We start from the raw sequence: 21,057 nt of genomic DNA, 5'->3' as shown, positions 1-21,057 counted from the left end.
TGACACCATTGCTGGGAACGTGCTCGACAGAGTATTGGAGACGGTTGGCTGCTGTGCACTGCGGGAGCTGGGTGCTTAGGCTGCTCAAAGGTGGCGCCTGGCTGGAGCCGTACACTGGAACTTAAGAGAGAAAACCCTTTCTCCTGCAGTGTGCCTCCAGCTTCCTCTGCTGACAGAGCTCAGCATCTTGCCACCTGGTAGAAGAGCAGATAATTGGAGGGCCCATCTCCATTTCCACAGAGCAGCCAATTATGGGTGGATTTTGATTGGGAGGTAATAAATTGATATGTCAAACCCTGTACCAATTTAGAATATATTATGTTTTGTTGGGTTTAAAGGAAGTGTTCATCTCAAAACAGCTAAACAAAATTTTGGAGTGTATATCCCTGTAATTCTTTTAGAGAATTGTGTTTTAAATTACTACAAAAAGCAATTCATGGTCACTAAAAATCGTTGAACAATATAGGAATGTTTAAAATATAAAAATGTCCCTCTTATCCCTCAGTCCCTTACCATCTATTTCATTCATTTCTCTTAAAGATAGAACTCTTGTTAACAGTTGGTGTATATTGTTTTTTTACATATAGAAGGATGTAATAATACTGGCTCAGTTGCCAAGCCCTTGTGTAAGCTAGATGAGTCATATAATCGTTCTCTTTGATTTTCTTTTTTTGGGGGGGGGGGGTGGTACGCGGGCCTCTCACTGTTGTGGCCTCTCGCATTGTGTGGAGCACAGGCTCCGGACGCGCAGGCTCAGTGGCCATGGCTCACGGGCCCAGCCGCTCCGCGGCATGTGGGATCTTCCCAGACCGGGGAACGAACCCGTGTCCCCTGCATCGGCAGGCGGACTCTCAACTGCTGTGCCACCAGGAAAGCCCCTCTTTTGACTTTCTAAACTTCAGAAATCAAGGGGCTTTTTACTAAGGGACGTTTAAGATCTGTAGTGGATGTAGTTTGATCACAGAAGGAAGAGAGAGGTAGTTTGGCAACCATTCATCAGCCAGCAGTTTTTAGTATAGCTGCACGCTCATATTTTCCCATGTGTTTTGCAAATTAAATGTCTCTTGTGTTAAACATTTATACACGTTTATGTGTATGTTGCTGGCTGCATGTACTGTTGAAATTTCAATAAAATCTGAATCATAGAAATTTATTTTTTCTTTAGGAAAATCCTGCAAAAATGTCTCTGTACCCATCTCTTGAAGACCTGAAGGTAGACAAGGTGATTCAGGTATGTTTAAGTCCTTTAATTTAAGTACTTTTTTTTTCCCCATGTACTCTGCCATACGTTTTGGTTATAGGTGAAGTGAAGCAAGAAACTTTAATAGTAGATGTATTTGTCCGTTTTTACACTTTATAAACTTTTCACTTTTTTCTAAAGTTTTTCTAACTGAAAAGTTAGAAAAGCTAGAGATTCTTCTTCATTTCACTGTGGATTAATGGGTACAGGTTATTATTTCTTTGAAACGGGACTTAAACTCTTCAAAGATAGCTTGGTTTTATAACTAAGGTTTAAATTAAATACATTTTTTTTTTTTTTATTTTTTTTTTGCGGTACGCGGGCCTCTCACTGCTGTGGCCTCTCCCGTTGTGGAGCACAGGCTCCGGATGCGCAGGCTCAGCGGCCATGGCTCATGGGCCCAGCCGCTCCGCGGCATGTGGGATCTTACCAGACCGGGGCACGAACCCATGTCCCCTGCATCGGCAGGCAGACTCTTAACCACTGTGCCACCAGGGAAGCCCTAAATTAAATACATTTTTAAGTTGGTAAAATATACTCCAACTTCTTAGACGTTCATTGTCTTGTTTAAAATTCGTACGTTGTTCTTTTGGGTTTTCAGGTATGACAAGTCTTTAACATGATTGTCTTCTCTGAAGTTAAAAATCATAGAAATAGGGAGGTACATGCTGCTTTAGGAAGAGTAGTAGTGTAAATGCACAATGAAAGTGTAGTGATTTGTTTCTTTTTAAATGTAAGCAGCAGACAGTTTACTTGTTCCTGCTCTAAGTGGCTGTGTTAGTACAGTCTTTCTAATTTCATTAAGTCAAGAAATTTTTGTATTCCTTTATGTAAGTATTAGTTTTGAAGATAGATGCTTCTGCTTAAGAAGAAAGTTTGCGATTGGGATCAATTCTTGCAGTTCTGTAAATTTTTCTTTTTAACTAGAGATAATTGTATTTAATGAACCCATCGTGTTTGCAGTTTACTTTCAACTTGTTCTCTCAAAGTCAGAATTTTTTCGGCTGTCATTTGTTCTTCTAATTTGACAGGACAAATTGAGCTCCCTGTTATACTTCTTTATTGCTAAAATCTTTTTGATATGATAAATGTGATGGAATTCTTTCATTTTGAGTTGTTTTAGTACTTCAAAGTTTCTTCCCCTAAAGATCATTTTACTTGAGGTCTTGACCTCAGTTTACTCTAAATGAGATTTACTTCTTAACAATTATTTAATGAACATAAAAACGTTTATTAGAAACTTGTGAGAAGAATACAAGAATACAGGTGTTTTTTAGGCAAAATGTTGGCCCTTTTAGGGTGAAAAAAAAACCCAGCAAAAATAGTAACAAATGTGTAGCTGAAATTGTTAGCCGTGTAGCAGTGATTGGATAAAAATGGGGGTGGGGGAGGTCATGACCACTTGTTTTCCATCATGGCTCCCCTGTGGATGTTGATGGGTGGTTTGTAAAATCTCTGACATCCGTTCAGCTGCAAAGGCTTTGGTGCCGGACCGTTTTAAGCGGACTGTTCGGTCATCTGAAATCTCCCTTTTTTTCTTTGGTATTTTGTCATTGTTTTTCTCATGGTTTTTATTTCCACAAAGCTCATCTGAACAGGCACTTTCTTTTTAAAAAGCTTTTATTTGAAATATTTACCCTTCAAGAATAACAGTTAAGCCATTAATGTGATATCAGAGCACTAAGTGATAGGATTTGCAGATGGGTCTGAGAAAATGACTAATTTCCTTTTCATGCTTTTTTTTTTTTAGTTTTGATGGAATTGAACTTTAACCATAGTAGACTTTGAGCAGAGGTTTTTTATTTTGAGAGCAGCGGAAAGAGAAGGAAACAGTTGATACTGGCAAATGTTGGATTGAAAGATAAAGAGGGCTATAGTCTACGTCAGGCTGACCTCTTGAAGGAGAGGCAAATTATATGGGTATTTCCATTAGAAGACTTTTTATGTCCTGAGCAGAAAGCTGGCTGCCTGGAGATGTAACAGCAAGTAAGGAGGGGGACACATGGTTGTTAAATTCTCACTGGATTTTAAAAGATTCCTAACCCAGCCACTGCAGTCTGGGGCTGGTTTTATTTTTTTCTTCATTTTCTATGGTAGGTGATACTTGGGCTTTTGTTTTTGAGATGCCTCTGTAAAGGTGGTATTCATTTTCTCCTCTCCTGGCCTCTTATGCCACGGCAAAACTAAATTGCAGCAGTGAAACGGGCAGTTCATATTTTGTAAACTGTCTTACAATCAACATTAGGCTTGTGGCTTTCAGTATCCTACAGTCCCTGAACCTCCCTGTCCCCTGTGAGTCTTTGAGAGGAGCCTGTGGTTGCCACACCTGTGCAAAGTAAGCTGGTAAGAAACCGTGATTTCGTCAGTTTCCTGTCACAGTGAGCAGAGATTGACACTGGTGGCTCCATGAGCATGGTGTCTCCACATGCTTTCTGTAATGGCAGAAACAACATGCTCTGGCATAACTGTGCGCTCCGTGGGACACCCCCTGCCTCCAGACACCATCCCCCTCCCACCCTTTTTAAAAAAAATAGTTTGAGATTTCAAGTATGTGTGAAATGATGTGCTACATTTAATGGCTTATAGTCCTTAAGCCCTTATTGTACCATCTTTCTTTTGTTTTTACTACAGAATATATAGTAAGTAAATACATAACTTTGTTTGCAGAGAGCTTTTTATATATGTTCTTACTTCAGTATTCCTTGGATGAGAACAATAGCAGTGAATGAAAGAACAGAAAATAATAGATCGGTGTAAAAAAGGATCAACTTTCTAAAATTAGTAAATTCTATTTTTTCAGAGCAGTTTTTAGGTTCACAGCAAAATTAAATGGAAGGTAGTTTCCATGCCAGTGACCCCTCCCAGGCACCTCCCCCCGACTCCACCTACACAGTGCATACAGTGCCCGCCTTCCCCACTGCCAGCATCCTCCCCAGCACGGTGTATTTGTTACCATTGATTAACCTGCCCCGACACAGTACTGCCACCCCAAGTCCAGAGTTACACTTGACGTCCACTCTTGAGGTTGTTCGCTCTGTTGGTTTGGACAGATGTGTGGTGACATATGGCCACTGTTGTAGTGTCGTGTAGAATATTTTCACTGCCCTCACCGTCCTCTGTGCTGTCCATTCCCCCCTCCTTTTCCAGAATGTCCTATAGTTGGAGCCTTTTCTGATTGCTGTCTTTTGCTTAGTGATGTGCATTTAAGATCCCTCCATGTCTTTTCATGGCAAGCTCATTTCTTTTTAGTGGACAGTATTTTTTTCTTAGAGATTAGCCAAGAAGCAGTCCACTGGCCACTAGCTCCTTATAGCTGATACTTGGTGAAAGGATTTTCATAATTCAGCACACTTTGAGTCTGTGGATATGTTTAAAATTATAAAGATTTTCGTGCTGCATTTTATTTCAGTTTAGATTGTGACAGATTATGAAACAGTAAATATTAAAGAATGACTCAATAACAAGCATATCAGAACATTTACAATCCAGAGAGTGAGGTACCTTCAGTGGTTTTGTAGACTTTCCTTATTTAATTAAGCTTCCATCTCTCTAAGCATCTTTGGGACTACTCTTAGCATTAATTTCAGCGCTAGGTTGATATGTAGGTGTAAGCTTCATTACCTAATCGACATATTTCTGACTAAGTAAAAAATGATATTAGAGATGGATCTTACAACTTACTGCCAACCAGTGACATGTGTCTATTTTAGAGAGTCAGATGTATCTGTAAAGGAAAAAGGAGTTCCTTCAGTGGAATACTTAAAACGACACAGGCTGCAAAGGCAGCCCTGGGAGGAGTTCCTGGCATGCTTGCGCATGAGTCGTACTGATTAAGTGTGTACGCACTGTCAAAGTTTCTGCAAGCTTGACAGTTATAAGTTACATTACTTTACCGTCATTTTTATGTCAGTGATACAGTATGTGTTTTGCATACTTTGTATTATTTATGTATTTAGTATAACATAACCCCTTCTCATACTTGCTAAAATGTAGATGAAATTATTTCAGTGGGATATGCTAAAATGGCGAAATAAATATAAGTAACTTAATAAATTTTTAGGTGTTTTTCTGATATATGACGTTTTATATAAATACGGTTAAGCTTTTTTCACATGTAGATAAGATACTTAGACTAATTAGCAAAAGAATAACGAAACCGTAATGTGTGTAACCTTCATTTTATAATGCATTTTGAAAATATTAATTTGCAGTAGCACTGTGAAATATTGATTATATTTAGAATGGTGCTAAGTCACGTTTTATACGATAGTGTTAAATATTTATAACATGAAATACATTTTTGATTTGTGGATTTTCTTTGAAAAATATATTGCTGAAAGTGTTTGGAATTAAAATTTCTTGAATAAAACTAAAGTGTTTTAGTCTCTTTTTGGAATTACTGGATTTAACTTATAAATTATATAACAAGTTTATCTGTATAGCATTGGTGTTAGAATTTTCTTCTTTTCTTTTTCAGGCTCAAACTGCCTTTTCTGCAAACCCTGCCAATCCAGCGATTCTATCTGAAGCTTCTGCTCCCATCTCTCAAGATGGAAGTAGGTTTATACTTTGGGTTCATTCTCCTTGAACAGAGATACTTGTTAAGCCTTCTTTTGCTGAAATAGGGAATCCAAGATTTTTTTTTTTTTTTTTTTTAACGTACACAGCATGAAATGGTGGTTAAAGCTCTAATAGTAAGAAGAAAAAAAATGTTCATTTCAAAAAATAACCCTTTAATCAAGAAAGTGAACTGTGAATATGAAGGTGTGCTTTATGACTTAATGAAAATTAAGTTAAATGGAACTCGCCGGCTGAACTGTCCTCTCTTTGCAGGAGCGGCTCGGGGGTCGGTAGAGTTGAAATTTCCAGCCGCTTCCTTCTGAGGGAACTTCCCAAATCCTGGAATCTCTCCCCGGGTTTCATATCCTTCTTCCTGGTCCCTTTTCCTTCTAAGTTCATAGGGATTCAGGACAGAACCCTTAAATAACATGACTTAAGATACAAAAGGAGTGTTAAATGGGTTTTTATGGCCTGTCATCTTAGAACATTGTTCCTTTTAGAAAATTCATTTTAAGTCACAAAGCATGTCAAAAAGAGCTTTTGGAAATAGTACCTGACTTTGCTACTCGGTTAAATACTGTCAGTATTTAAATGTACTGTTTCCAAGATTTCATTGGTATGTGCTTTTAACATTCCTAAAATGATACGACACTAAATAAATTGACAAGCTTTCAGTTTGTTTTTTTGTAGTTCAGAAGAATCATTTCATAGCTGTGTTTACTGAATGAATTTAAAAAGTAGCCGACTGGACAGTGTACATTTTGGTCCGTTGTTCTTAAGTGGAGAATCAGTGGTATGTTTACAAAATTCCTAATCAAATAGGTTTAAGAAAAAGGCAAGGTAATTTGGAAAAATTATTTCTACTCGAGTATTGTGAAATCTGAGGTTTCAGTTCAAATGTCTCAGTTTACTTTCATCTTTAACTTTTTCTGTATTTTCCATTTCTACTTGTCATTACAGAGAGAGTGGGATTTTCCAAATTGCTAATTTAAATCCATCTTAGATTTTATAAGTTAAATGTAATTTTTTAACACAAGTAAAAGTCCATAATAACAACAGTTTTTGAGTATTCTACCAATGTTTTTTCTTTATTCATTTATTCGTTTATATTAGATCTCTATCCTAAACTGTATCCGGAGCTCTCTCAGTACATGGGCCTGAGTTTAAATGAAGAAGAAATACGTGCAAATATGGCCGTGGTCCCTGGAGCACCAAGTCAGGGGGTATGTACAGTGTGATTTTGAATTATGTGAAATCATACTTTACACGTAGATATAAGCTAACTCGTCTCTGTGGCTAACTCACAAATGTATAACTTTAGCATTGACCTCTTCTCAGGGATTTTAGATTGCCTTCTAGATATCGCTTTTTATGTAGTCTACTTATGTGCTGTGGCCGCTTTTCTAATTTATTAGGAGTTAAAGATTCAGATGCCTCTGACTGGTCCATTCTCCTTCATCTTCTGCATTCAGTCAGTTAAAGACCTAGTGATTCTGTTTCTACTGTGTTGCTTCTATTCATGTAATCCATTCCAGTCCTGGTATAACCCTATTCAGCGTTTCTGTACTTGTAACCTAGATTATTATAGTAGTCTCTGACTTTTCCTCTAGTAACTTCTTATATCAAACAGTACTAGGCTGCTGCTAGACTCATCGTTCTGAAATACAGGTCTGTCATACCTTCTTTTTGCTCATAATCTTCTAACATTAAGTCTAAAGTTCCTTGTAATTAGACACCAAATTCTCAGCTTAAATATAGTGTATCTCAGTCTTTTGTTAAGATTATTGCGATGAGACCATAGTACTTTATAGCATTTGTCATAATTACAGGTAAATGCTTAACTTCATGAAGATGGGGTCCATGTCTGTGTTGTTGCCATGACCCCAGTGCTTATCACAGTACCTGGCTTTTATTTATTCACCAAATATTTATTAAAAACTTACATGAGTCAGGACAGTTGGGACAATAGAAACCACACTAGAGTTTTCAACAGAGATAACTTAAGAAATCACACAGACAGGTTGAAGAATTTAAAAAAGCAAAAGTGGAACACAGATGTAATTGCAGAAGGTAGCTGCTTCTCCTAGGACTGGGGCGCTACACAGGGTGGAGGTTGGAATTATCAGAGCTGACAGGCATGGTGGAAGAGCCCCGTGACCTGGGCCTCAGAGGCGGGGATGCTGGCTGTGGGTACTGGTGCCTCTGAGGGGTTGTACCAGGGAGGCTGGTCCTGGGAGTGTCGGTAAAATCTGGAGAATGGAATGAGCTGCTGTCAGCAGCGTTAAGGGATAGACTCAGGCAGTGCTGCTAGCAGCAGGGGGCAGGCAGGAGGAACGAGACACTTGCCCTCTTCCGCGTGTGCTGGGCGCTAACCAGAACCCCCGGCAGAGGACTGCGTCATCTGCATGGTCAGGCCCCAGCCGCACCAGCTAGGGTGGGTTCGGAGCTGACAGTAGCTTATACCTGGTGCTGCCTGCTCCTCTGACCATTCAGTATATCCACATGCTTCCTTATAGTTTCCCCTTAAAAGATGCAGTTCTTCCTAAGATTGAGGTTCAGCAAATATTTTCTATTAAGGGAACCATGGTAAGTATTTTAGGCTTTGCTAGCCACATATGTCAGTACAGACAGAGAACTCGAAGGCCTTCAGGCAGAAGTGAACTTGGCAGACCTGAGAGGCAAGGCCTAGGTGATGGGCAGACAAGGCAGAACATGGTAGCAGATGGCATTGGAGGGGTTGGCATTGGAAGGGTAGTCAGGGCCAGGTGGCCTGCAGCCTCGTAGCGCATGGTAAGGGATTGGGCTCTGAGTTGTGGGAGTGACATAATCGGATTTATTTTAAAAAGGTTTCTGTGCTTGCTGTGGCAAATGAATAGAGGGCAAGATGGAGGCAGGGAGACTATCTGGAAGGTTATTGTAGCTGCCCTGGGCAGGAGGGGGCAGAGGTCACGTGGTGTTGATCATGCGGTCTTCTTAGTAAGAATACTAGGCCAAGTGCTTAACAAAACTTGGTGGAAAGAATGAAGATTTCTTTTCCAAAAGTAAGGCCGCTCCAAAGCTGCTCCTTTTTTGGTCCCATATTCCAGCTAAACCAAATAATTCATTTGCTTAAGTTTTTCTTTTTCTATCCTATTACCTAATTTTCCTGTGCTCTTATAGCTATAATCATTGACTTTTTGTAATTCTTCAAAAGTTACATTTTCTGGTATTGTGTTCTAATTTGTAGTATAGCTCTGTGTGTTACTCCGATAGACCATCAACTTTAGAATATGGTATCATAATTACCATGAATTCTGAACGAACAAATTTGCGGTCTGTGGTATGTGTGTAACTGTGGTTCCTCTTTCCCTATCATTGCTGCTCTGAGCATCACAATTATTAGGTAGATCAGAGCTTTTTATGACAGATTCCAATTAAGAAGCCTTGGTAATAAATAAGCTCTTCCCTCACTGTCTCTGGTAGAGGGGAAAGGGTCCACTTAAAACAATAAACTGATTTTGGTCAAGAAAACTTGAAAAAATGAGGAACTTGAAACAGTGGTACCTGACAGAGTCCCTAGTCTAGCTATTCTAGGGCTGTTTGGTGTGTCTGTTCAGTTGGTTAATCCATAGATGTTTATCACTGGGGACGAGAAATACCATTTGAGTGTCTTGTGTCAGCACTCGTATAACATGCACTTTTCATCCTCACAGTGGAGCTGTGAGCTAAGAAGTTTTCCCCTTTTATAGAAACTCTGAAAGCCTAAGTAGATTGTTGAAGGTCAGGCCATATAAAAGAACCCTCTGGAAAATGCTGAGTGAATTTCAATAGTATGATATGGCCTTTATAACGTTCAGGGATAATTTGGCTTGAAGACAAGCCAAAGTACACATGGAATAGATGCCAGTGAATTCACGAGGCAGCAGACAGTCTCTTGGAGACATGTATGTGGGAATAAGTTACCTGAAGAATTAGTTTAAAAAAAAAAGAAAAAGTCATTTTTGCAAAAAATCAAATTTTATCTGAAGGAAATAATTTTCAGATTATATTTTGGGAAACCACAACTGAATACATTCAAGTAACTTATCATTTTAGATTTTTTCAGGGAGAATGTTTCTAAATATTGACAGGTTGTGTATGTTTCTGTCAGCAGTTGGTAGCAAGAGCTTCCAGCATGAACTATATGGTGGCTCCTGTAACTGGTAATGATACTGGAATCCGCAGAGCAGAAATTAAGCAAGGGATTCGGGAAGTCATTTTGTGTAAGGATCAAGATGGAAAAATCGGGCTCAGGCTTAAATCCATAGATAATGTGAGTATTTTGTATTGTTTACTTGAATTTGTCTAAATAGTTACTAAGTGATCAACGTTAGAATAATTTAAAATGTAGGTGCTTTAATTAGTTTTAATGGTGCTCTGTGATCGAGAGTATTTTAAATCTGACGTTCCACTTGGAGACGCTGCCCCGTTCTGAAGAGGCAGAGTTTGGGACTTCCAGCATTACCTTGAATGAAATTTTTTTTTCTTTTTTGAGTCCTTTTCTTGGAATAAAGTTGACTAGTCTGCCTGTAAACATAACAGTTTATACAAGTAGAATTCTGGCATTGAAATAGGGCAACACATGAGGAAGTTAAGGGAAGACTGACCAGTGAGAATCAGTGGTCTTATGATGTGTGTTTTTAAACTAAATGAAGATCATATAACTTGTTGTAATGTGGTTTTACAGGTCTGTTATTTCCATCCTTCAGTTTGGGTTTAATGAGGCATTTTCTAGGCAACAGTGACTTTCAAAAGTACTTTAGAGTTACTTTTGCCTCTCACCTTACCAGACTGAAGAAATTAAACCCGGTTACTCTGAGGAAACATTCAGGAATGTTGAGGATGTGCTGAGTCTTCACCCCGATTTGTGGGTTTAGGCATTACTTATTGGATTCCTTTTCAGTCTTTGGTCTTCTTAGCTCAGTGTGACCACCTTTGCACATAGAAAAGGATGGTGTGGCCCATGGCGGAAGGTGGCTGAGGGCACTGTTTGTCTTTGCACACTCGTGGCTTTTGCAAGACATGTGAGCTTGCTGCTCTGGGAAGCTTGGACTTCTCTGCTCTCCCTTCCTGTTCGGTGAATAGAGTACACTGCTGCCCCTTCCTCTGTCCTAAAGAAGGGGAGACCACACTCTTCACAGCCCGTCCCCCATAGCAGTTATCCTTGCAGTGGGTTTGTCCCCTTGGCTGAAGCTCGTTGGTCCAGCCACTTTGCTGGGTGCCGCCTAGTTTCAGGCACCACCCTAAAGTGTAAGACATGTGACATCATGTCTGACCCAGCTTAAGGTGGGAGAAAAGATCCAGCCTTATAAATGCTTTCGTATTGATGTTTTACCATGCTTCCTTTTCCTTTATGCTTACTTATTTATATTGTGCTCAACATCTGAGATTGAGAGTTTACATAAGTAAAAACATCCCTGTGGGTTTAGTTCTCAGTTAATTGTACTTGAGTTTTCTGTATTTACTTCATAGTAGATTCTTTTAACTGGAATGGTATTGGATGTGCCCACCTTTTTAGGCCGTTAAATCTAATCGTAGTGATTATGCATAATTTAGCAAGTGGGCAAAGGAATTCTTTAGCTCAAAAGGTAGAGTTCTGACCTTAGACTATCGTTTTTTAAACTGTAAGAGAAATCACACAACTTCTAACACTTTACTCCCTTTTCCCCCTAAATAATGATCAGGTGCTAATACCTGTTTGGTATTTTATCAAACTCATAGAAGCTTCCATTTATTATAGTAATCTGACTTTATTTTCCTTAGTCTTTTTATTCCAAGATGGGGGGGGTGATGGAGGTTGGTCGGGTGGGTCATGATTTGAGGTAGAAATTACCACTGAGATCTCACTTTTTTACCTATTTCTTAGGGTACTGCCTTGATAAAATTTTCAGTTTCGTTCTTGGGGATAATGACACATACTCATGTAATTCTTTTATTTTTAAATAGGGTAGATTCCTAACCAGTTGGTTCCTAATTTTCCAGCATTTTTAAACATGTAACAGTGGTAAATGACTGGTGATTTTCCTGTTCTCTAGGGTATATTTGTTCAGCTAGTCCAGGCCAATTCTCCGTCCTCACTGGTTGGTCTGCGATTCGGGGACCAGGTGCTCCAGATCAACGGGGAGAACTGTGCTGGCTGGAGCTCCGACCGAGCACACAAGGTGCTCAAGCAGGCTTTTGGAGAGAAGATCACTATGACCATTCGTGACAGGTGAGCTGGCTAAACAGTCCACGGGGAAACTCAAGACTCGTTTTCCTTTTCTTGGGCTTTTAAGGTTCTGTGAATATAATATTTTGTTGCAGAAAATGATCAAATGTTACTGGTTAGCCTTCTACCCTTGCAGTTGTGCAGTGCGGATTTTTCTTACGTAGTTTGACTTTTTAAAATAGCATTCTGGTTTAGCATACACTTCATTCCAGAGCTTATAGAAGTTGGTCCTCTAAGAAGTCACTTTCCTTTCTTAATCTGTTTCTCTAGAAAATAGAAAAGAAGGATAGAAAGGTAACTGAGCAGCAGGCGTCTCAGCCTTGCTTTCCGGTTTCCTGCTCAGGGTAGACACGTGGTGCAGGGCCCCTGCAGAACTCCACGGGGTCTGCGGGTTCAGAAAACCCAATCTGGCCTTTTGGGTGGGTGAGGCTCCAGTTGTCAGGTGGGAGGATGGAACGCTTTCTTTAGCTTGTTTATTTATAATGGAAACGTTCAGCACACGTACTGTGGGCTTCCTTCCCGGCCACATGGGCGTTGAGGGTGGACCTGTATCACATTGTTAGCTTTGGGGTTTTATTCGTCTTAGTTAAATTTGTTTTACCTACCTGTGTGTTTCCGTATCACACATGGTAGGTGGTAAACATTTTGTAGAGGAATGCCACCTTTGCTTTATATCTAAGGAAAATTTCAAAAAGTAACTTGGACTAACACGAAGACATGACTGTTGTGAAGTTTATAACGTGCAGTTCGTATTTTGTCATGAAACCTGTGCAGTCACGTGGCAGCAGAGTTTCAGAGTGGGCAGGTGCAGCTGGCGGGCGGCCGGCGCACGCAAGCACACGGCCGTCTTAACCGCCTTTTCTCCTAAGGGGCTGGGGAACTTCCGTCTCGCTGCTTCTGTGGTTCTTCTCAAACAGAGCAAAAGCAAAAATATCTTCTATAAAGTTTTCGAAATCAAGATGTGAGAAATATTTTAAAGGTTCTAAACAAAATAAGTATTTCCTAAGAAAAATTAAGCTCCAGGAAATACTAAGAAGTTAAAAAAGATAAAAATTCATTTTTAAGACTGATTTTTGTTCAAACCTGTCTTCATGTTAAATTACAGCGAGTACTGTAATTTCAAGGGAAGAGCATATTGATAAACTGCATGAAGGTTAAGTCTTTGATGCTTATAAGAAGGAAATCGTAAGGCAGGCAAACCGTAATGGAGAGAATTTCTTAAAAAGTCATCTTTTGCACTAAGATGTACAAGATCTGTGCCATACATACTAAGTAGCTCTCATTGGAAACAGTGAGTTTATTGTGACAAAGTATCCAGTATGTCAGAATGGAAATCCATGAAAATGCTTACTTTGGAATTAAAGTTTTAATTGAAGCCATTATGTTTACAGGCCCTTTGAACGGACAATTACCATGCATAAGGACAGTACTGGACATGTTGGCTTTGTCTTTAAAAATGGAAAAATCACATCCATAGTGAAAGATAGTTCTGCAGCTAGAAACGGTCTTCTCACGGAACACAACATCTGTGAGGTCAACGGACAGAATGTCATTGGACTGAAGGTCAGGAGCACAACTTAGGACTCACTCTGCTGCAGTTTGATTTTAGCAAAAGCGTCTTTTTCATTTGTCTATTTCACTGGTGCTGTTATTGACCAACATGTAGAAATTCAGTGGGGTCCTGGGCTCTGGCCGTGCTCTCAGGCTGGGGCTACCACCTGGAATTGTGGCTCCTGTAGTGGGGGGCGGGGCTAGGCTAGATCTCTGAAGGCCCTCGACCTAGAACTGTGGAGACCTGAGCATTGAAGATTTTGAGGACACTCTGGATGAATGATTGCTTTTTTCAATCCAGGGGTTGTAGGAAATGTGCAATAGTTTATGTTCAGATTAGTGCTTCATTCTTATGGTTTATTCTCTCCACATATTCCTAAATAGAACTCTTTTGAGGTCTAAAGGTTTTCATTAAGACCTGCTCATTTCATTTCATTAACCTGGGTTAAGAATACACAGTTAGCCGAGGGGCTATGGTAATATTGTATATGGGGACAGTGATTTGATCGTAAGTGATGAGAAGAATGATTTGTTGGTTGATATTTTCAACTCGGTTTACTTAAGTTACCACTCATGAAATTGTGATTCTGTTGAATTAAAAACTTGGTAAAGAAACTAGAAAAACTATAAATACCAAGGGTCAGGATTTTAGAGACATTAGCAAAACCTGAAAGGACATATATATATATTTTTTTACCAACAGTAGTTTTATATGTATTTAATAAAGCCTCAGTAGAATTAATTTTCATTGTGTTTTCAACAGGACTCTCAAATTGCAGACATACTGTCAACAGCTGGGAATGTAGTTACTGTTACAATCATGCCTGCTTTTATATTTGAACATATTATTAAACGGTAAGTAGACAAATTCTTCAATCTGATGCTACGTTCATGTGACCTCATAGAAGCACTGTGCTTCTCGTAATTCTCAAACCTTTGGGTTTTTTTAAACCTGAGAGATGACATTGGCATTATCTAGAAATTTAAAGTAAATTTAAATCAGAGGAGTTGGTTGGTAAGGATGACTCCTCACAAATTCCCAAGTATGGAATAAAATCCACTTCCTAAATTTTGATGTTTCCTAGTAGAAAAAGGGAGGTGGGCAGGCTCTCGTCTCAGTTTTCAGTGAAATCATAGTTGTGGTCTGCCTGCAGCTCCTCTGCTCAGTAGACACCTGCTTGTGGTTCATGAAGAATTCTTGCATGTGGGGTGTTGGAGGAACAGTCTTCTTTTTTGTTGCTGTGTTGGGTCTGCGTTGCTGTGCACAGGCTTCCTCGAGTTGCGGCGGCTTCTCGTTGCGGAGCATGGGCTCTAGGCACGCAGGCTTCAGTAGTTGTGGCTCGGGGGCTCAGTAGCTGTGGGTCATGGGCTCTAGAGCACAGGCTCAGTAGTTGTGGCACACGAGCTTAGTTGCTTGGTGGCATGTGGGATCCTCCCGGACCAGGGCTGAAACCCGTGTCCCTGAACTGGCAGGCAGATTCTTAAGACTGTTCCCCCAGGGCTTCTCTGGTGGCACAGGGGTTGATTCCCGGAAGCATCTCAGGAGGCAGCAAAGCGTGTGGGGTGTGCTGTCCGTCCTCAGGGATGGGCCTGGAAAGCTGAGGACGGAGAACAGAAAGGGGGTGGCCAGGGCTGTCTGCCCAGCAGCTTTTACGCTCTGGCTTGGCTCAGCCAGTGTCGAATTCTTCTTGCAGAATCTACCTTGCACGTGGAAATAGAATTGAAAATATTAAAAACATACCACCTGTAATGGTATGTTTCAGCTTCTGGGTAGAATGCAGCTCGCTGCTCTTGGGGTCTTGGCAGGGAGAGTTGTCAGGACTGATCCTGCAAGAGCTCACTTTTCTTAAACCAGTAATAGCTCCCACCCACTTCCTGCCAACAAGTGGCATTGTCGTTTTCTGTCTTCTTAACTATCCAGCCTTGATACACAAAGATACAAGGACTTTTCTGTATCTTATCTAACTTTACTAGCCAGGATGCAGATAGCTTTTCACGCTGGGTATTTTAGATCTGAACTCATTAAAAAAACAACCTTCCCCCGCATTCCAACTTGATGCTAACAGGGCTAGTTCGGATTGGAGTTTTCTCAGTATTTAATAAAAGTGACTCTCTTGTAGGATGGCACCAAGCATTATGAAAAGCTTGATGGATCACACCATTCCTGAGGTTTAGAAGCCGCGGCGCCGTAGAAACTTCACTGAAGTTCTCCCGTTTACATCTCTGGCAACGTACCTTTCTATTAGCACATGAAGCTTTCTAGGAGCCAGCAAGCATATGCTGCATGAGGACCTTCCTGTCTTACAGTAGGGCTGGGATCTTACTGTCTGATCTGATATCTTGTTCAGACTTCAAGATAGTTGTAGCCTTATCCTGATTTTACAGTTGAAAGACTTACTTTTGTAGACTAGTGTCTTTAGTGGAAACCAGATGCTTTTACAACCCGTGTCATTAGGATGACTGATCCAGGCTCAGCTCTGTTGGAACCAGTCACCTTCAGTCCTGGGTATCAGGTAGTGCTGTTCATATCACTTTAGTTCTATGGTATATGTGCATTTTTACTGTTACCATAGTACGTTTAGAATGATTACTTTTTTTCTTTCAGTTCTGTTTGTATAAAACACCAATTAAGTACTGGTTTCATTCCATGTAAGCATTATTATACAGTGTATGTAGGCTGCGAGACCGTATTGACTATCATTACGTTTTAACTACCTTTACTTAATAGGCTTGGACTGTCACCTTAACAAACAACGTTAAGCATCTAGAATAAAAGCCAAACTATTGCTGCCTTTCTACTAAAACCCCCAACGCAGTTCTCTGCTAAACGGACACTAGCCCAGAGCAGTGTAACGGTACATGCTGAGCGATAGCACAGCTGCTCAGCTGCAGTTGAGATTTTCTAGGCCTTGTGTAATGGAAACTTTTCCTCTCAAAGTTACTGGTATCGCTTTCTGAGAAATGAATCACTAGTAAAAATTCTTGTACTCACTAGGAGAAACTTCGACTTCTTTTCCATGTGCAGATTAAGTGGGATAATACCTGGTTTCGGCACTTAACATGTAACGCAGCTGCTCTGGGATGTCTTAATTTGTTCCATTTCCTGACCCCTCCCTGCAAACAGAATGACAGTGACACTTCATCCTGATTTGTTTTTCCTTCTCTTTGGTTTATGCCTATTCTATTTTAATTGAAAATGTATAAATAAAGTTAGATTTTAGTCTGTCTGTCATTGCATCATTGGAAACAGTAGGCCTGGGGGAGAGAGTCATCTCCCAGAGCAGCTGCCACCCGGGAGCCTGAGGAAAGCCCCTCTGTACTGAGAGGGCCTGAGTGTCGGGAAAAGGGCCTCCAGCCAGGAAGCTGGACCGCACTGAGCCTACTGATTCTCCCTGGGTGCCCCCAGGCCTAGTCATAGTTAACATTCAACATACACCAGGGCTTGTAAACGGTGTAGAAAGATCTTACGTCGCATACTTGCTGCGGTTCAGAGGTCGTCAGTGCTACTGCTTCACAGCTTACCTCGTGCGAAATTCAGAAAAGCCAAGCACGGCCCGTTTCTCAGTTTGATTCTCCACCTCGTTATCTGGACTTAGGAGGATGTGCACGGTACTCAGTATGGTTTTCTAGAAGGATCAGTACTTGAAGTACCCAGTACTTTGTTAATAAATCACTTAAATGAGAAAATGAAAACTGCTTTCATTACAGGAAAATATTTTTAATGTCATAGAAAAGATGGGCATTTAATAGCTATAATGAAATAAACCATTCCCAAGAACTGCTCAGTCCTTCCCCAGGTTCTTAGAATCGGGGCCAGTGGGTTATAGAAAGTAAGCACTCCGTGGACACACATCCCGAAGCCCAGTGGGCAGCAGCTGTGTCGAGGAGGAAGACATAACAGTGACTCGGCAGCAGAGAATATGCACGTTTTCTTGGAAAGTCCTTCCTTAAATTGTTCAGTGCTTCTGGGAAGTCTCCCCAGCTGGTTTAGTCTCTCTTAGCTACGCTCTTTGCCACCCGAACTTGTCTTCTGACCATCGTCATCCTGGGCTGACCACCTGCCTAACAAATGTTAACGTTTTTCTCCCCAGTACTGCCACATCTCCCTCTGCCTTAGAGCATGACAACTAATGGCCTTCAGTGAAGTCACCATGATTCATAAAGTTTAAAACCACAAATTTCTCATGTGGTAAGACTTCTAACTACTGTAATTGCACATTCACCAGTTTGTTTAAAAGTTTGGTTTCAATAATATTCGAGGAAAAGGCACTTAATACTGCAATTTCCAGAACATGATTTGTCTGTCTTCCCCTCCCGTGATGACACTGCTACACTGGTCGTTCATCCACATACACGTTACGGCACCTGCAAGAAGAGACGTGTGGTTAGGGGGTGAGCTGACCAGGAGGTACCACGTGGTCTTGTCCTATAATACAATCTGCATGAACTCAGAATAACTACTCAGTACAAGGAACTTGGGAGGAATTAAGAAACTATTTGAATGTAAAGCTAAAGCAGCTGGGAATTGCAGAACAGAATACAAATATTATATACACCTGTGACAAAAGTCAGGCAGCAGATGAGAGAAGTAGGGAATTGGTGTGTTCGCTGGTTTACTTCCATTTCTATCAGGAGTCAAAGTGTTATTTAAAGCTTGTGAGCTGGGGAAGAAAGGCATAGACGAGTCACTTCAACGTACAATGTTACGAAGAAATAACCACACACAACAGTGACAGAGGGAAGAGAGTGAAGGTGGGCAGTCAGTAGATACTTATAACCATAGCCATTATAAGAATTAACCATAAAATCCTCCAAGTGCTTGAGAGGAGAGGAAGACGTGCACATGTAAGCAGAGTGAAAACCCAACGGGCAGAACGATGACGCACACAGCAGCGCATCCTTCAATAATGTGAGACATCTCCAGAAACCCAGCTGCAGAGGCTTCCCAGGATGAGGCCCGGGAGGGGGTGGTCTGTGGGAGGAAGACTTCATTTCCACTGTGATTCATTACTTTGGTACCATTTCCATTACTTTTGTATTGTTTCTTTCTACCGTGTGCCTGTATTAAATGCACATACAGCTTTTACTTGGCTTTTAATTCTCCATGTGGAAGTTAAAAACTTCCATTCTGGAGTCGAATGTCTCTCAACCCAGGAGATGCAGATGGCCTGACCAGCCAGGATCTGGAGGGGAACGTCCACGGCACAGGACACACGGGGAGTTTTCTGCTTGAGAAGGGCTCGTCTGCTGGTGGGAAAAGCAGGTTTGGTGGAGTCAGGTCAGCGGCAGACAGCTTACCTGTGTGGCCCTGGATTCTCTCCCTGATCTTCCCCCCGAGCAGGTCCCAGACAAGCAGCTCACCGGACTGACTCCCAGATAAAACAGAATTTCCGTCCCAGAGAAAGCACCTGCAAGAAGGATTCAGAAATCATCCTTTCATCATTGGTCATGAAGGAAAGGCCAAAGCAGGCCCTGTGCCGTGATCGTGAGCCTGTCCATAAATGTCTTCACCACGAGTAACTCGAGAAAGTGCACCTCTGGGGCTCTTCCGAAGTCATAGAAGAGATGAGCATTCCTGTCTGCACATCGACGACGTTTAGACAGCCGTCTGCTCCTGCGCTGAGGACGTGGCGACTGTCTGAAACACAAGGCGGAACGTGGATACGGGTTACAGCTTCACGAGTGTGGTTTAGATTAATCTGAGATTTTACTGCTGAATCCAGGGGCGAGATGTTCGCTTGAGCTACAGCTACTTCTTGTATTTAACCAATGATGACTAGCCTCTCCCTGAAACGCTTCTGTTTTTAAGACACTGGGCTGATGACCCTTTGGTGTGAATTCATTTACACCTTATAATTTCTCCAGTGAGGTGAGGAATTAAGAACAGTACCTGATACAAATACCACATATACCGTATTTTACCATGAAGCAAAACCTCTTTTTATCAGCAAACGGTGCTTTTCTTTTTATATTCTTCTTATATATTTCAAAATAATAATTCCAGTTCCCCTGGTGTTATCTGTATTAAAAAGGCTAATACTACCTGGGCTGAAAGCAGTATCACATACAGTCCCTGAGTGACATGGAATCTGGTGCAATATGGTGGCTGCAGTGAGGTCCCAGATAGTCACTGTGCCTTCTTTGGTGCCTGAAACCAACAGTGTGCTTGCAGCGCTTAAACTGATTGTATCGACCTAGAGGAGAAAACAGACGGTACTCCATTTAGAATCATGGTCACTGAGCTGTGTTTCCCCAGCCCATTCTTTCAACACCACCTACTGAATGATAATTCATTTAATAGTGAAATTCTTCATATGCCAGTGAATACAATGAAGTATTGCTGGGGTAAACGTAACACTTTAAAAAGAGCCTAAAATTGACAGTCTCAGAATGATAACTCCATGAGTAATAAGTGGTAGCAGGGTGCCGGACTGCCCGAAGCACAGCGGCTCCACGATCACCTGGGGAGGCGGGCATCTCTCAGGGTTATCCTCGCACGCCCTTCTTGAACTACACAGTACATAATATGTCTCAAGCCCAGTCAGTCTGCTGACCATGCAGATTCGGCACCAGTTCACAACCTCAGAGGAAAGGCAGTAGTACCGCAGGCCACGGCAGGAGATGCAGCCGTGACCTCGTGGAGACAGAGCGGGTGAACAGGACGCGGTGCCAGCCTTGTGTGCGCCCGCTGCACGCACCATGCAGACAGGTTGGTGTCCTCACCCTAGACAGAGGGCCCCCTTTCCACCCTTGGTGTCAGAAAACACATCTAGTTGCCCCGATAGTGTGAGGATACCCAGGTACTCAACATCGTGCTCAGACACTGGTCTTTTGGAAGTCTAGCTGGACAGTAGCTAATTCTCAAAGAAACAGCAAACTGGGGGAAAAGAGACAAAGAAGACTTGGAAGCCCAAAGAGCTCCAAGAAACGAGCTGAGAGTTTGCCTGTGCTCTCCCCTCCGATGAGCAAAATAATAAGCAAAGCAAAAGATCGTAAACACACAAGTGAAGCCAAGAACCTCCACCACCCTGGACGGGTCAGCTGGGCTCCCGTGCAGCTCTGTTGCCGGTACTCACGCTGACATCGTGCTCCAGCTCGGCCAGCAGGTCAAATCGGTGTCTCCTGGAGCCTGGCATCTCTGCAGGAACCCTGGACCACACCTAGGACGGGACCCATTGCAGAAGGTAGTTGCAAACACTATAAAAGCATTTCTAACACGTGCAGGAAAAACTCTCCTGACTGACCAACTCCCCAGCTGCCAACAAAATGAAATGTCGTGAGGCTCGGTCCCTCTGCCACACGCCTGAGCTTTTATTCCCGCCACCACGTGCTTCCCGAGAGTCTGCTGTACCCGTGTCTGCTTCCGTCTCTTGCACTTGCTGCTGTGACTTAAGTATTGGGTGAACTAAAGAAATCAGAGTGCGGAAGTGTTGTGTCTATTAAGGTTTTGAGAAAACTCAAAAAGGCAAGTCACCAAAAA

The 21,057-nt window shown here is 41.6% G+C and overlaps 2 protein-coding genes across 5 annotated transcripts in view; one reads left to right on the top strand and one right to left on the bottom strand.

The window, feature by feature from the left end:
* The window catches only part of SDCBP (syndecan binding protein), a 32,510-nt gene extending 15,249 nt beyond the window's left edge, over positions 1 to 17,261 (top strand). The window contains exons 2-9 of one of the 2 annotated variants that reach the window (XM_029222472.1): positions 1,166 to 1,231; positions 5,718 to 5,796; positions 6,914 to 7,023; positions 9,933 to 10,091; positions 11,854 to 12,029; positions 13,418 to 13,589; positions 14,341 to 14,432; positions 15,698 to 17,261. In XM_029222472.1, the coding sequence (XP_029078305.1) occupies positions 1,181 to 1,231; positions 5,718 to 5,796; positions 6,914 to 7,023; positions 9,933 to 10,091; positions 11,854 to 12,029; positions 13,418 to 13,589; positions 14,341 to 14,432; positions 15,698 to 15,752 (894 nt within the window). In that variant the 5' untranslated portion in view covers positions 1,166 to 1,180 and the 3' untranslated portion in view covers positions 15,753 to 17,261. Of the gene's footprint in view, positions 1 to 1,165; positions 1,232 to 5,717; positions 5,797 to 6,913; positions 7,024 to 9,929; positions 10,092 to 11,853; positions 12,030 to 13,417; positions 13,590 to 14,340; positions 14,433 to 15,697 lie in introns of both variants that reach the window. The other variant, XM_029222471.1, reaches the window with a different exon arrangement.
* Positions 17,262 to 17,279: 18 nt separating this feature from the next.
* NSMAF (neutral sphingomyelinase activation associated factor) overlaps positions 17,280 to 21,057 on the bottom strand; it is a 63,855-nt gene continuing 60,077 nt past the window's right edge. The window contains exons 27-31 of one of the 3 annotated variants that reach the window (XR_003793477.1): positions 20,654 to 20,737; positions 19,621 to 19,771; positions 19,113 to 19,215; positions 18,134 to 18,985; positions 17,280 to 17,942 (exon numbers count right to left, since the gene is read on the bottom strand). Coding sequence is in view for 2 of the 3 variants with exons in the window: in XM_029222469.1 (XP_029078302.1) it covers positions 18,691 to 18,985; positions 19,113 to 19,215; positions 19,621 to 19,771; positions 20,654 to 20,737 (633 nt within the window). In the remaining variant the exon portion in view is untranslated. Of the gene's footprint in view, positions 18,986 to 19,112; positions 19,216 to 19,620; positions 19,772 to 20,653; positions 20,738 to 21,057 lie in introns of all 3 variants that reach the window. The other 2 variants (XM_029222470.1, XM_029222469.1) reach the window with 2 other exon arrangements.

This window comes from Monodon monoceros, unplaced genomic scaffold, assembly GCF_005190385.1.
Source record: "Monodon monoceros isolate NGI ecotype Baffin Bay Population unplaced genomic scaffold, NGI_Narwhal_1 Super_Scaffold_14, whole genome shotgun sequence".
NCBI classification, from domain to species: domain Eukaryota; kingdom Metazoa; phylum Chordata; class Mammalia; order Artiodactyla; family Monodontidae; genus Monodon; species Monodon monoceros.
This window is presented reverse-complemented; position numbering and strand designations above follow the sequence as displayed.